The 14,468-nt window shown below is 40.8% G+C and overlaps 1 protein-coding gene across 5 annotated transcripts in view; it reads left to right on the top strand.

Moving 5' to 3' along the window:
- The window catches only part of rfx3 (regulatory factor X, 3 (influences HLA class II expression)), a 134,889-nt gene that overhangs the window by 52,380 nt on the left and 68,041 nt on the right, over positions 1-14,468 (top strand). For 3 of the 5 annotated variants that reach the window (XM_048621083.1, XM_048621081.1, XM_048621077.1), the window contains 3 exons: positions 6,381-6,455; positions 9,370-9,551; positions 9,650-9,769. In XM_048621083.1, the coding sequence (XP_048477040.1) occupies positions 6,381-6,455; positions 9,370-9,551; positions 9,650-9,769 (377 nt within the window). The remainder of the gene's footprint in view (positions 1-6,380; positions 6,456-9,369; positions 9,552-9,649; positions 9,770-14,468) is intronic. The other 2 variants (XM_048621090.1, XM_048621086.1) reach the window with 2 other exon arrangements.

Here is a 14,468-nt window from a genome sequence, read left to right as displayed (position 1 = left end):
AGAATCTCTGGAATTACAGTCTACTGATAATACCACAAGGCCATCACCTTCTACATGTAGTCACAGGAATCTAAATGCCAGAAGCCCCAGGAGCAAGTGTTCCATTTTGGAAGGCCTGGAAAAGTAGGACATAACTCGGATTGCAAGACCTCGAACGAAACAGCCCATTTCTCATCTGAGGCCCAAGCAGTAAAAGCAGCCAAGCTTACCCACCCTTCCTGGCCTCCGAATCACTGCTGGGCAGGAAGCAGCCATGAAATGGCCTTTAATTGGCCATTAGTTTAAGGCTTGAAATGGGCAGGCCTTGCTGTGAAGTTACTGACAGGTTGGGGACAGGTTGGTAGGCAGAGCAAGAAGGCCACCCCCCGGGAATTTTGCTGTCCCTCCAAAATGCAAGCCTGCCATTGAGGGCCATACAATCTGCCCCAGAAATTTAAACTTATCAAGATTAGAAAATTTGTAAATAAACCAAAACATTGGAAATCTTTTCCGGTTGTGGCAGACAAACCTCTTATTTTCATAGTTAATTAACACACATCTAGCTGCGTGAGGGTAGGCTGACAGTTTAGCTATTGTGTTTGTTTATTCTATTTATTGTTTATTTCTTCTGCCTAAAGAACGTAGCTTTTTAACACCTCAGATATCAGACGGTACCAATTAAATTATGCTTATGCCGATAGTTTTGCATTGTAAGTAGTTATAGTATGATAACATGCTCTGTATTTATTTACATTATCAAAAATGTTCAGACATTTAAACATGTAATTAATTTGCATTATTCTGATTTAAGGAGAACTATAAATTCAGAATTATTTTGTAAAATTGTTTCTCAAATTCTGTATCAACCTTCAGTGTGGTACAAGGACCTGCATGTATAGATTTTGTAAGATTACTATTCTGTTGGTGAATCAAATAATTAAGTTCAGTCCTTAAAAGTTTGAATAAATTCTAGCCATTTCCTGTGAAATGCATGAAATTGAAAAGTAAATGAAGAATAATTTGAACACTAAATTGCAAAGGGCTGTAAGAAATCTTTTATTGTAGCTTTTGCATGTTAATTAACAGCATTGATCATAGCAAGAAAAGGATTTGAGTGTTATTTAATAAGAGGTAACTTACAGGGGATGAAGGGATCTTTATCATTTGGTTGTTTCAGAGCTAAGTTTCGATCTCCTTTTTGAGGATTGGGAGGTAGATATTTCTGGGTTTGTCTAAGTCAGAGTTCAAACTAAGGGAAATGCTTTGGATAGACTCTGAAAATGGGTGCAGGGATTGTGATGTGTGATTAAGTAGTAAATTTGGTTGGTTGCAAGACATGCAGCAGAACACCCTTCTGCTCTCATTTCCATGATCTCTATAACCTTGCTCATTAGCTGGATATATTGTCCAGACAACTAAAGTTGTGAGCGGCTGGCACGATTTAAAGTTCGCTAATTTCTTTTCAGTGGCAGTGTATTATGGCTGAAGCATATGAAGAGGAGTTGTCAGTAGAGAGAGCAGGCTTTCACATATCTGGACACTGCATTGAAGGTTGTGATAGAAGAGTTGGAAGGGAGAAGAGGTGCTCTGTGCCCACAGGGGGACAAGAAACCTGCCAAACAAATGGTCAAAAGGCATCGTAAGGAGATAGTCATCAAGGCCAATGTCGGGTGTCTAACCTTAGATGTAATGCTGCAAGAAATTCAATTACATCAGAAAAACAGTCAAGGTTAATTAATGGATCTTAATGCTATATCCCATCAACTAACTCTCAACCAATGCACATTTCTATCTTCACCTCACCATCACACACATTGCAATGCTCACGCCCACATCTTAGGTTCACACACTGCGAACTGCCAAAAGGAGATGTGATGGCCTAGTGGTATTATTGCATGACTGTTAATCCAGAGACCCTCGTAATGTTCTGGGGATTCAGGTTCGAATCCTGCCATGGCAGATGGTGGAATTTTAATTCAATAAATATCTGGAAATAAAGTCTAATGACCCATGAAACTATTGTCGATTGTCAGAACTATTGTTCACAAATGCTCTTCAGGGAAGGAGTCTGCCAACCTTATCTGGTCTGGCCTACGTGTGACTATTCAATTATAAAAGCCACACATTTTCAACAACAAAAAAGTGATGGCGCAGTCCTAAAACCATCGGTGGATTTCACACTTGACAGGCAACAGCCCAAACACTCTAAGTAACTTAGAGGATACGTTTGCAGTGAAATCTGGATATGGTGACATACTAGGCATGCTTAGGCTACAGCTGCAACAGTTTGCAGGGGTTTTGTGTGTCCTTGGAAAAATCAAGATATCTCAAAGATTGCACTGCAGAGCACTTAGGTGAAGATTTCAATAAGGGCAGCTAACAAAGCAAAAGCTGAGAGATGTCAATTACTAAATGCATGGTGCATTGGGAAGCTTCCCAGAGACCCTGCAGGCCATTTCAAGAAGTCTGGAAGGATCTATTTTGTGCACTTTTGGGCAGTTCAGACTGCTGACATCAGAGCAGGTGACACTTGCAGTGTCACTGCAATACTGCAGTGTCATTCATCAGATTACTATGATATGGTGCAAATCAGTGACTCCATGGAGTATAAACTTTCTGTCCTCTCTCAGGAAAACAAAGTGGCCTTGTTGTTGACTTCAGCTAACTGGTCTAAATTGCTTCTGCCAGTCCAAGATGACACCAGATGCAGCTAGGTGTTCTGTGCCCTACGTTTTTCATTATCACATTTCAAAGCTTTCTCCAGGCCTCCCTATTGAGCGTCAGGAGCCTTCTACCAGTCATACTTCATCTTTTGTGATGACCGTTAAGAAAATGCACAAAGCTGATTAGTTGACTTTTGCATACAATATTACATGATGTGAGTTTTATTTTCCAAACCAAATATTTATTTTGAGTTGAGTTTGATTTTGGTTTATGGCAAGTGGACATCACAATGGTCAGTGACAGAAGGAAAGTAGGAGTTGGTGTTGAAACAATGGTATTATACTCTGATGAATTCTTCAGGCACAGGAAGGGGTGACTACATTATTTTCTGCCAAATTCTCTTCTACCTTCTGCTACTCCTTAGCTGCTTGCCATATAGCTGATGGCAAAAGGGCTGAGTACTTAGGCCGCATGAAATGGATCAACATGAAAACTTGACACCCAATCTGCTGTGTCATGCAGGGTACCTCTGGAGCATTCCAAGCAGCAGATGGATTGTTTCAGCAAGCCGGAGGTCTGTTCTATCACATTTCTTATGGCAGAATGGCTTTCATTATCAGCACACTGTGCATATGTGCACGGATTGTCCGCTGGAGTCAACTGCTATCTTGTCAGTGACGAGGTAGACAAACAGGAGTCTGGAAGAACACAGCAGGCCAGGCAGCATCTGGAACAAAGAAGCAGTCAACGTTTCGGGTATTACCCTTCTTCAGGAATGGATGCGGGGTTAGGGGGAGCTGCAGGTAAAGTGGGGGGTGGGAGGGCGGTGGTCGTGGGGGGCAGGGGTTGGAGGCACACTGGCAGTGATAGGTGGACACTGGTGGCAGGGACGACCTGGTTGGTTGATGTGAGGGATGAATCCGGTTGGTGGCTGGAAGGGAGGGCCACCATCTCCGCCTCCACCCCTCTGTGCCCCCCACCCCCTCCCCACTTTATCTGCAGCTCCCTATCCCCACATCCAGTACTGAACAAAATACCAGAAACATTGACTGCTCCTTTCATCCAGATGCAGCCTGGCCTGCTGTGCTTTTGCAGCCTCCTGTTTGTCTACCTTGAATTCCAGCATCTGTAGTTTTTTTTTGCCTCTTGCCAGTGAGGAGCCCTTGTTGCCTACTAGCCACTCTTTGGTTTGTCATGGTGGCTTAAAAACAGCTGGCACCAAGGACTGCTGTGGAAGGAAGGTATTCATACTTGCTGCCAGGATACATTAGGCTTTGATTCAGCCTCTGTGTTCTACATAAAAGCTGCACTTTGAGGGACTGGAATCCCTTTTGGTTCCAAAATAGAGCATAGTTGGTGTGCATTACCCGCAAAGTGACACGCAGGCAGTGATTGATACAATACACCGTAGGTAAGCTTGCAGTCTTCACAGAGCCACATGCTCACTCCTTCTGCTTGCAGTTGGTGTTTTTAAAATAGAGAACCAAAGTGACCTCCTCACTCGAGTGTGAACAATAAACTTTCAAGATGCTGCAAGCATCTCCAGCTTCAACCAGGAAAGAGCCAGATTTATAGAGGTCCATTGCTTCAGTCACCTTCACAGACTTTGGTAATTAGGTCCTCACCTTGCTGTGAGGTTGCATTTGTGGCTTCAGCTAGTTGCACATGGAGACATTCTTAATTGAGGTCCAGATTTGTCATTATTTGTTCTTTCCTGATGGAGGAAAATTGCTGCCAAGCTTAGCAATACCACATCCTAATGAGGACTCTTCTCCCATTCTTGGAGCCTCTTGTCTTGCTTTTGGTAATGTCTGTTAATTTTCCAAATCACGCTGTATTCTGACGTCAGTGGTTACTGGTGTAGTTGTACCTGAAATTGATTTGTGTAGACACATTGAAATCAGCAAGAAGTCCTCCTCCACCCACCATGTCATTCTGTACAGAGAATGCAACTTGAAAGAGCTGTAGAACGTACCAAGTACTTAGCGAATAATAGCAATAGTCAGAATAAATGAACCAACACCAACATATAAAAAATTGATCCTCCTGAAAATGTTTCTTGTGGCAGGGTAGTGCTGGGAGGCGTGGTCTAATTCCTTCTGCTGAATGCACATTTGAAATGTACAAGAATAAAACTTTGCAACTTTGAACTTTTAAGATAGCAGCACATTCTCAAATGAGTGTGCTGGTTGATGTCACGACTTGCTTGCTGCGCATACTTCCAACAGATATTTACTGCAAGCGTGCTAACTCCTGTTTCAACAGACTGTCCGGGCAGTTCAGCTCACAAGTGCACACAGGTGCCCTAGGTGCCTTTTTGGAATTGCAAAGGCACTCGGTACAGAAATTTCAGGTGGCAACAGGCATAGTTTTTCATTTTAATAAAGGATCATGTAAAGTGAGAATTAATAGTAATAATCATTTGAATTGTTGTCACTAATTTTTACCAAGTCCTGTAAATTTGACTTGCAGATTCTGAATTTACTGTTTCTGTAAAATGTTACTAACTTCTTACTAAACAACCCCTTCTAATTTTATAGCTGCCTTCACATGAAGTAAGATGTTCCAGTGAGGTATATAAATCAAAAGAACGATGTTTCAATGCCCAAGTAGTAGAGAGAAAAAGCAAAGTGGAGAGTGTCCTTGTGCTGTACCAAACATATATTGAAAAGAAGAGTTTTGAGGAGTTTATTGAGCAGTGGGGAGGAAGGCACAAAAATAGAAAAACTAGGAAGATAGTTTCTGAGTGCCAATGTGTAATGGCTGAGCAAGTGGCTAACTGCTCAAACATAGGGTGCAAAGGATACATGGTCATTTAGTGTTAATAGGGAGAAAAGAAAGTTGTTTAACAGAACTTAAAACAAGAAAAAAAACGCACAAAATTAGAGAGGAGTGAGCCAATTGATTTTGAAGCTGATAGGAATGCAGGTAAGGATACAAGCTGCAGCTTTTGGGATGATTTGAATAATGTAGAGGATTAAAACTTAAAGGTCAGTTGCGAGACCAGAGGAGAGATCGAACTACGTGATGATCAAGGACTGGGCTAAGAATTAGAAATGGAAGCAGGCAATGTTGTAGAAGTGCAATAAAGACATGCATTTATATAACACTTCTGATGTCTTCAAAATATCCCAAATTGCTTATCAGAATTAATTACTTTTTGAAGAGTAGTTACTGTTGTTTTGTAGAATAACAAGCAAATTTGTCCACAGTAAATTCTCACAAACAGCAATGAAATGAATGTTGTAAGGATTTGTTTGGTTGTGTCGAGTAAGGAGGATTGTTGGGCAGGACACAGGTAAAATTTCCATTTGTCAAAGTGCCCAGGCAGTTTTTATATTCATCTGGACAGCCAAGCATGGTCTCTATTTACATCTCATCTCAAATATGCTACCTCTCAATGCAGTCCTTCATCAGTACCACACTGAAGTGTCAAACTAAATTAAAGTGTTCAGCTGCTGATATTGGACTGGTACCCACAATCGATTGACAATTGGCCAGATCATAGGGGACTCTGATCAATATTTATCTGCCAACAAACATTACTAATACAGCTTATCACATTGCTGTTTGTCAGATCTTACTCTGCGCAAATTAGCACATGTTTTCTACATTAATACAGTAACTACAAGTCAAAAGTACTTTTAATTTGCTGAAAAGTACTTTGGAATGTCCTGAGGTCATGATAAGTGCTGTATAACTGCAAATGTTTATATTTTTTTTCTTTTCTAACTCAGGCAGGGATGCTACCACTGAACCAAGCTGATACTTTGAAGAAAGTGGAAGTGGACACTTGGAAGAAAGCTGTTTTGGTAATGGTGTAGTTGTGGGGAAGGGGATATGAGCTTAGGGTCAAATAGTTTGTCAATTTCCCACATTTTCTGAAAGCCCAATCTTGTGGTCAGAGTGCTGATGTAGTCAAGGACAGAGATAAATGGGTGCTAGTAGGATCCACAAAAAATAATCGTACTGTATTTTGCTGGTATTAAGCTGGAAGAAATGTTGTCTTATTAAGTTCTTGATGTCAGGCAGCTATCTCAATTGTATTGGGACTTGAGGCAGAAAGTTAGGGCTGGGTATCCTCAACATAAATGTAGAAGCTAACCCATGCTTGTGTAGCTGACAAAGAATAAGAGACTATGAGTGCATCTCTGGAGATGAATGTGTAATTACAGGGGAACAAAGTCATTGAAGGCAGAGTTGTGGTTGGGTTGAAACAGGCATAAGCACATGAGTGTGATTGGTGAATTTAGCTAAAGAAAGACAGGAGGATAGAATAATCATTGGTGGAAAGGATTTAAATTAACAGGTCTATGGAATTGTAGGTGTCACCAAACATTGCTTGTGACTTTGACTAGTTAAGTAGCTGTGATGAAAACCACATTCAAAGGATTTTAAGAATAAATGGGAGAAATTATGGTGTTGCTGTGAGACAATAAGTTAGCCTGTAATTTTTTAAAGAAAGGAATGGTTGAATTTCCAGTGGCATCTGGAGAATTGTAAATTTAAATAATAGACTTTTTAGGAAGTTAATAACAGCAGCCTTTATAGAAATATAAAACAGTTATAGAACGGTAGAAATTCATTCATCCTGCCTTACCCCTACCAGCTGTGTGGTAGAACTACTCAGCTGGGCCCTCTCCATTGTCCTTTACCTTTGACCCTGCACTTTTTTTTCCTCCTCAGAGAATTTATCCTATTCCCTGTTGAAAACCACAATTGAATCCGATGCTACTAGCTCCCATGCAAAGCATTTCAGAATCTAATCACCTGTGTAAAAAAAACTGTTGCTTCTTTTGCCAATCTTTAAATTATCATTCTGCTTCTGGACGCTTCCACTGTTGGGAACAGTTTCTTCCCATATACTCTGTTCAGACGTGATATGGACCCCTCTATCATTTCTCCTCTGAACCGTCTCTTCTTTAAGGAGAACCACCCAGACTATCTTTTGTTAAATATGAAGCCTGTCATCCTTTGAGCTTCTCTAATGACTTTTTTCCTGCACTCACTCCAATGCCTTCATGTCCTTTCTAAAGTGTGGTGTCAGAATTGGTTGCTGTAATGCAGTTGAAGCTGAACCAGTCTTTTTGTGAACATTCACCATAATGTTTTGCTTTTGCACTCCATGTGATTATTTATAACGTCCATCCTCCCATTAGGCCTATTGATTGTTTATAGTGAGATTGGTGGCCTCTGCAAGCATGTTGCTGAGGAAGTGATCACGTCAGAAGAGTGTTTATGGTTTAGCTGATAGGCTTTGTGGGCAGACAGAGACTAATGGTATAGAAAGGACAGAGAATGGGAATTGCTAAGCTTGAAATTGAATAATAAGGGATATGGAGGGGGAGAAAGAAAAGGTAGAGTTGCCTTATAGATGGACACAATTTTGGTCAGCACAGAAATAGGCCTTTTGGCCCAACTCGTCCATGCCAACCATGTTTCCTAATGTGAACTAGTCTCATTTTCCTGCATTTGGCCCATATCCCTCTAAACCTTTTGCTATCCCTGTACTTATCCAAATGTCTTTTAAATAAATACCCAACTCTACCACTTCCTCTGGCAGCGTGATCCATGTACTCACCACCTTCTGTGTGAAAAAGTTGCATCTCAAGTCCCTTTTAAATCTTTTCCCCTCTCATTTTAAATCTATGCTCTGTAGTCATTGACTGCCCCACCCTGGGGAAAAGACCTTGACTATTCACTTTACCTATGCCCCTCATGATTTTTATTATCCTCTCTAAGGTTACCCTCAGTCTCCCACCCTGCAGGAAAATAGTCCCAGTCTATCCAGCCTCTCCTTATAACTCAAACCTTCCAGTCTCAGTAACCTTTTTGCACCCTTTCCAGTTTAATAATACCCTTCCTGTAGCAGGGTGACCAGAATTGTACTCAGTACTCCAAATGTTGCATGCTTTGTGTTCAGAGTCTTACAGGTTTATTGAGTAGTCTCAGGAACATGGTTGTTTTCTATTAGGCAATGGTTGTATCACACAGCATTGTACAGAAGTCATAGGAGATTAGTTCAACAATACACTTATAATTTTATTTCCCTCTGGCCCTCATGGTGGACACCATCTTGGGAAGCATGACCTGAGACTCTGAGCCACCTATCACATTCAATGACTTTAGCAAACAGACATACTTAAGGAGGTGATTTCAAGCCACCTGATTCCTGTTTTATTTTTGTAACTTATTTTGATCTAAAACTTTTAATGTTTTAAAAGAAGAATATAATTTACAAGTGAGCTGAACTGGGAGAAGTATGTTTTCTTAGGAAGGATCTGAATGCTGGATAGTTATCTGTAACAGTACCACAGAAGGTCCTTGAGTGATAAAATAATTTTATGGTTATATAGTTTGATAAAATGTCATCGCAAGGAATCTTTACAAGAATATCAGGATTTATAAAGTGTAGACTTTATGATTTAGCTAAAGAGTAAGAATGTTATTATTTTGTGAGACATATAAACATATGCCTTGCCTTCATTTTCATGATGTCAAAAGATTGGACTCTGATTCTTTCTATGGTATCCGAATCAATGACAGTCACATTGGACATTTCGCTTCACCTTGCACACCTTTAATGTTTGTCTTTCATAGGCCAGTAAACCAACCAATTTAAGTATTTATTGTGATTAATCAACTGTGCCAGCCCCAATGTGGTAGTTATATTCAAATTGTATGTTCAAAGTAGTCTTATAACAATATTTTCACATTTATTTTCAGCTTCAGTGGTTATTGGACAACTATGAGACAGCAGAAGGTGTCAGCCTTCCTAGAAGTACTCTTTACAACCACTATCTGCGTCATTGTCAGGAACAGAAGCTTGATCCAGTCAATGCAGCTTCTTTTGGAAAACTCATTCGTTCCATTTTCATGGGTCTGCGCACTAGGCGTTTAGGCACAAGGTTAGCTATTTATCAGACTGAATCCTGATTTCCAAAGATTATTGCAGTGATTCATTTCACATTTTTTTTTTATTTTGAAACATTTTTTTCTCTCTCAGGGGAAACTCTAAATATCACTATTATGGCATCCGAATTAAACCAGACTCCCCACTAAATCGCTTACAGGAGGACATGCAGTATATGGCTATGAGACAACAACCAATGCATCAAAAACAGAGGTAACAGAGCTTTAAGTGGCTGTAAATATGCACACCTCTAACTTTGTTACATTCCAAGAGTGAGCATTAATGTTTAAAGAGAAAATCAAGCACCCAGTGATCAACTGAAAGAAATCATATCACAAGATTCCATGGATGAAAACAAATAAGTTTTACTATATTGGAAACAAGTGAAGGAAAAAATACTAAATCAACACAATCTTAGATTAATGCTTGTACTTTTTAATGTAAAGCATAATAAAATGCAATAACGTATACTACAGAACAACTGAACCTCACCTTATTCCTTATAAATTCCACCCCCAAAGTCTTTGGTTACTTGTCAGATTCTTGATACTTTGCTTACTGTACCAAACCAAAGTGCCACAGCTCTCAGGAGTTCACTCTGTCACCAGTATTCGAGCTATTCTTCATGGTATGAAATTATGTGAGCACCCTTCCATTATTTTTGGTGATCCTTAAATATATCTTGAGAACCTCATGACTGTGGACTTCTCAACTCAAGCTTGAGCCTAACTGTTGCTTGGTGCTCCACCACAGAAGTACTGCTTTTTTCTTTTTCCCGTATGCTTTTGGTCTACAGTTATTTTCAACTCTGCAGAGTTTTTGTTTCTGCATGCTGAACTCGGGATTTACACACACCAACTTGGGGCTCTTGAAGCAAAATTGTAGTGTCCTGTCTCTGAGGCAAGAGGTCCAGGTTGAAATCCCACCTGGCCTGGCAGTCTTTAGTAACATGTCTAAGGGCTCTTGAAGTGCACTGGTAGTGTCCCTATCTCTGGGTCTTGAAGGTGTGTTCGAGTCCCACCTGTTCCAGAGGTGTGTTATAATATATCTAACCAGGTTGATTAAAAATGTCTAGATCCACCAACTTGGGTGCATTCAGCTCAAACCTAAAAGTCTTTCCGACCAAATCTGAGACAACTTCCCCAAATCCAACCAAGACTGCACCCTGAATTGCCCACCTCTGACAATAAAGGCTAGTTTTCTGAGCAATGCTAATTTCCCATTAGCTGCACTAAAAAAGACATTTCATCCTTAACCTCCCTGTGGTTTTAGGGCCTTGGGTTTTCTCATTGATTACACATTAAATTTTGCCTTATAAAGCTAAGTTTTGCCATTATTGTCTTAAATTATGTTTCCTAATTTTAATATCGCAAACAATTCTCCTGGTATCCATTCTATACAGTCCCCTCAAGATTTTATGTGTTTCAACAAATTCACCTCTCATTCTTCTGATCTTCAATGGACATATGCCTAAACTTTCTTCATGAGTCAAATGAACCTTCTCTGAGCTCTTTCTAAAGCAATTAATCTTTTTTTTCAAATAAGACGACCAAACTGCACACAGTATTAGTGATGTAGTCTCAGTAACATCCTGTACAACTGCCATAACTACCCTACTTCTATATCCCATTCCCCTTGCAATAGGCAAAAACACTCCATTTGCATTCATCATCACTTTCTGTACCTTTATTTGATACACTTTACACTTATATTGTTTTATATGATACTTGTACCTGGACACCAACTAAATCCTGTATCTCTCCATTTAAAAGCTGTATTGCTTTTGTGTTCTTCCCAAAATGGTTACCTTCACATTTACCCACATTATATTCCATCTGCCAATTTTTTTTGTCCACTTACGTAACCTGTCTCTATATCCCTTTGCAGAGTATCTTCCACCTCTTAACAACTTGCTCTCCTACTTGTCAGCAAAGTTAGCTATCGTATATTTGTTTCTTACATCCAAATTATTGGTGCAGATTGTAAATAGTTGAGGATTCAGCACTGATCCCTGTGGCACTTTGCTAGTTACAATTTGCCAACCCAGAAAAGACCCATTTATCCCTATTCTCAATTTCCTGTAAGCTAACCAATTCTTTAACCATGCCAATATGTTACTCTGTATACCATATGCTCTTGTCTTATGCAGCAACCTTTGATATGGTGCCTTATTAAATACCTTTCTGAAATCTAAGTACAGTACAAGCTACCAAATCCCTTCTAACTACAGTGAACATTACTTCATCCAAAAACTCTATTACCATGTTGGCCATGCCTGATCACGTGGTGAGTTTCTAAGTCTCTTGCTATAACTTCCCTAATAATGAATTCCAGCATGTTCCTTATGACAGATGTCATGATAACTGCCTATGACTTTCCTGCTTTCTGCCTCCTTCCATTCTTGAATAAAAATATTACATTTGCTACTTTCCAAACCACGTCCCTTCCCGAATCCATGCACTTTTATAAGATTATAACTAATGCATCTGCTGTTTATGCTGCCACTTCTTTTAAGCCTTTAAGAAACAGGCCATAAAGTCATACGGACTTGTCCGCCTTTAGGTTCAATATATTTCCCAGCAACCTTTCTCGACTATAGTGTTTTAAACTCGCCTCTTAACTTTCCAATGATATTTGAAAATCATAAAGATCGCCACAAAATATCTGTTCTTAGCCTCCGCTATTTCTTTGTTTTCAATTATCAATTTCTGAGAGAGAGAGAGTGAATCGGTACTAACTTCAGTTACTACAGCGTGGAGGTGGAGGTACACAGCAGGCCAGGCAGCATCAAAGGAGCAGGAAAGCTGACATTTCGGGTCAGGACTCTTTTTTTTTTCCTGAAGAAGGGTCCCGACCCGAAACGTCAACTTTCCTGTTCCTCTGACGATGCCTGGCCTGCTGTGTTCCTCCAGCTCCACACTGTGTTATCTCTGACTCCAGCATCAGCAGTTCTTACTATCTCTAACTTCAGTTACTCTTTTCTTCTATTCAAATACTTGTAGAAACTCTTATTATCCGTTTTTTTTTATTACTAGCTAGATTTGCCTCATATATTCTGCTTTCTATCTCTTTATTTCTTATTTTCTACTGGTTCTTAAAGTCCAATACTCTGACTTGCCACTACTCTTGGCAGATATGTAGAGTGTTTATTCTGATTAATATTGCGCTTAACTTTCTTATTTAGCCATGAATGAAGCAACATTCTCAAACAGATTGTTGTATGATAGTAGCACTCCTTTTAAAAAAGCATCTATCTTTAGCTGGTACAGAAGATCATGGATGATCTAAATGTGATTGCAAAGCAGCTGTTTAATCCAGTGAATTCAGGTGGCATCAGAAGCTGCCCATTGGGTTATATGTATCCGAATTTCATCATTATAGTATAGCTTTTAATCATTCTGAGCATAATTTATTTGTATTTTAATATAATTTTATACAGGCTTGTTTCTGTGCTGTACGGTGTTTCTGCTCAATTTTCTCATTTAAATTTTTCCCTGCCATATGCCTGACTAGTTTCCCCATAACTGCATCAAGCTGATGGTGTCATAGTAATACCACTGGACACTCAATCAAGAACTCCAGGCTAATGCTTTGTGGGCATGCATTCAAGTCCCACTATAGCATTTGTATTCAATTAATGAAAATGTGGAATCAAAAGCTAATCTTGGTAATCGTGACTGTGAAGCTACCATTTTTTTTTTGTTGTTATAAGCCTATCAGGTTCATTAATGTCTTTTAAAGAAGTAAATCTGCCACAACAATTTGGTTGCCTTTTAATTGCCTTCTGAAATGGCTTAGCAAGCCACTAAGTTCAAGGGTGATTAGCGATGGGTGACATCACCTTGCCAGTGACATCTATAAAGCATGAAATTAAAAATGCTAACCTTAAGTTCACATGGACCGTCTCCGATACCTCTCTGTCCTTCCTGAATCTCTCTGTTTCCATCTCTGGCAACCACCTGGAAACTGATATCCATTTCAAGCCCACTGACTCCCACAGCTACCTAGAATACACCTCCTCTCACCCACCTTCCTGCAAAAATGCCATCCCCTATTCCCAATTCCTTTGGCTCCGCCGCACCTACTCCCGAGATGAGGCATTCCACTCCCGGACATCCCAGATGTCCTCGTATTTCAAGGACCGCAACTTCCCCTCCGCAGTGATTGAAACTGCCCTCGACCGTGTCTCTCGCATTTCCCGCAACTCATCCCTCACTCCCCCTCCCCGCAAAAACAACCAAAACAGAATCCCCCTCGTCCTCGTGTACCTCCCCACCAACCTCCGGATCCAACGCATCATCCTCCGGCACTTCCGCCATCTGCAATCTGACCCCACCCTTATCTGCTTTCCAGAGGGACCACTCTCTCCGTGACTCCCTTGTCTGCTCCACACTCCCCACCAGCCCCGGCACTTTTCCCTGCAACCAAAGGAAGTGCTACACCTCACCCCCATCCCAGGCCCCAAGAAGACCTTCCACGTCAAACAGATGTTCACCTGCACGTCTGCTAATGCGGTATACTGTGTCCGCTGTTCCCGATGTGGCCTCCTCTACATCGGGGAAACCAAGCAGAGGCTTGGGGACTGCTTTGCGGAACACCTACGCTCGGTTCGCGACAAACGACTGCACCTCCCAGTCGCGAACCATTTCAACTCCCCCTCCCATTCCTTGGGCAACATATCTATCGTGGGCCTCCTGCAGTGCCACAACGATGCCACCCGAAGGTTGCAGGAACAGCACCTCATATTCCGCTTGGGAACCCTGCAGCCCAATGGTATCAACTTGGACTTAACAAGCTTCAAAATCTCCCCTCCCCCTACCGCATCACAAAACCACCCCAGCTCGTCCCCGCCTCCCTAACCTGTTCTTCCTCCCACCTATCCCCTCCTCCCACCTCAAGCCCCACCCCCATC

This window comes from Rhincodon typus, chromosome 3 (genome assembly GCF_021869965.1).
Source record: "Rhincodon typus isolate 14 chromosome 3, sRhiTyp1.1, whole genome shotgun sequence".
NCBI lineage: Eukaryota > Metazoa > Chordata > Chondrichthyes > Orectolobiformes > Rhincodontidae > Rhincodon > Rhincodon typus.
This window is presented reverse-complemented; position numbering and strand designations above follow the sequence as displayed.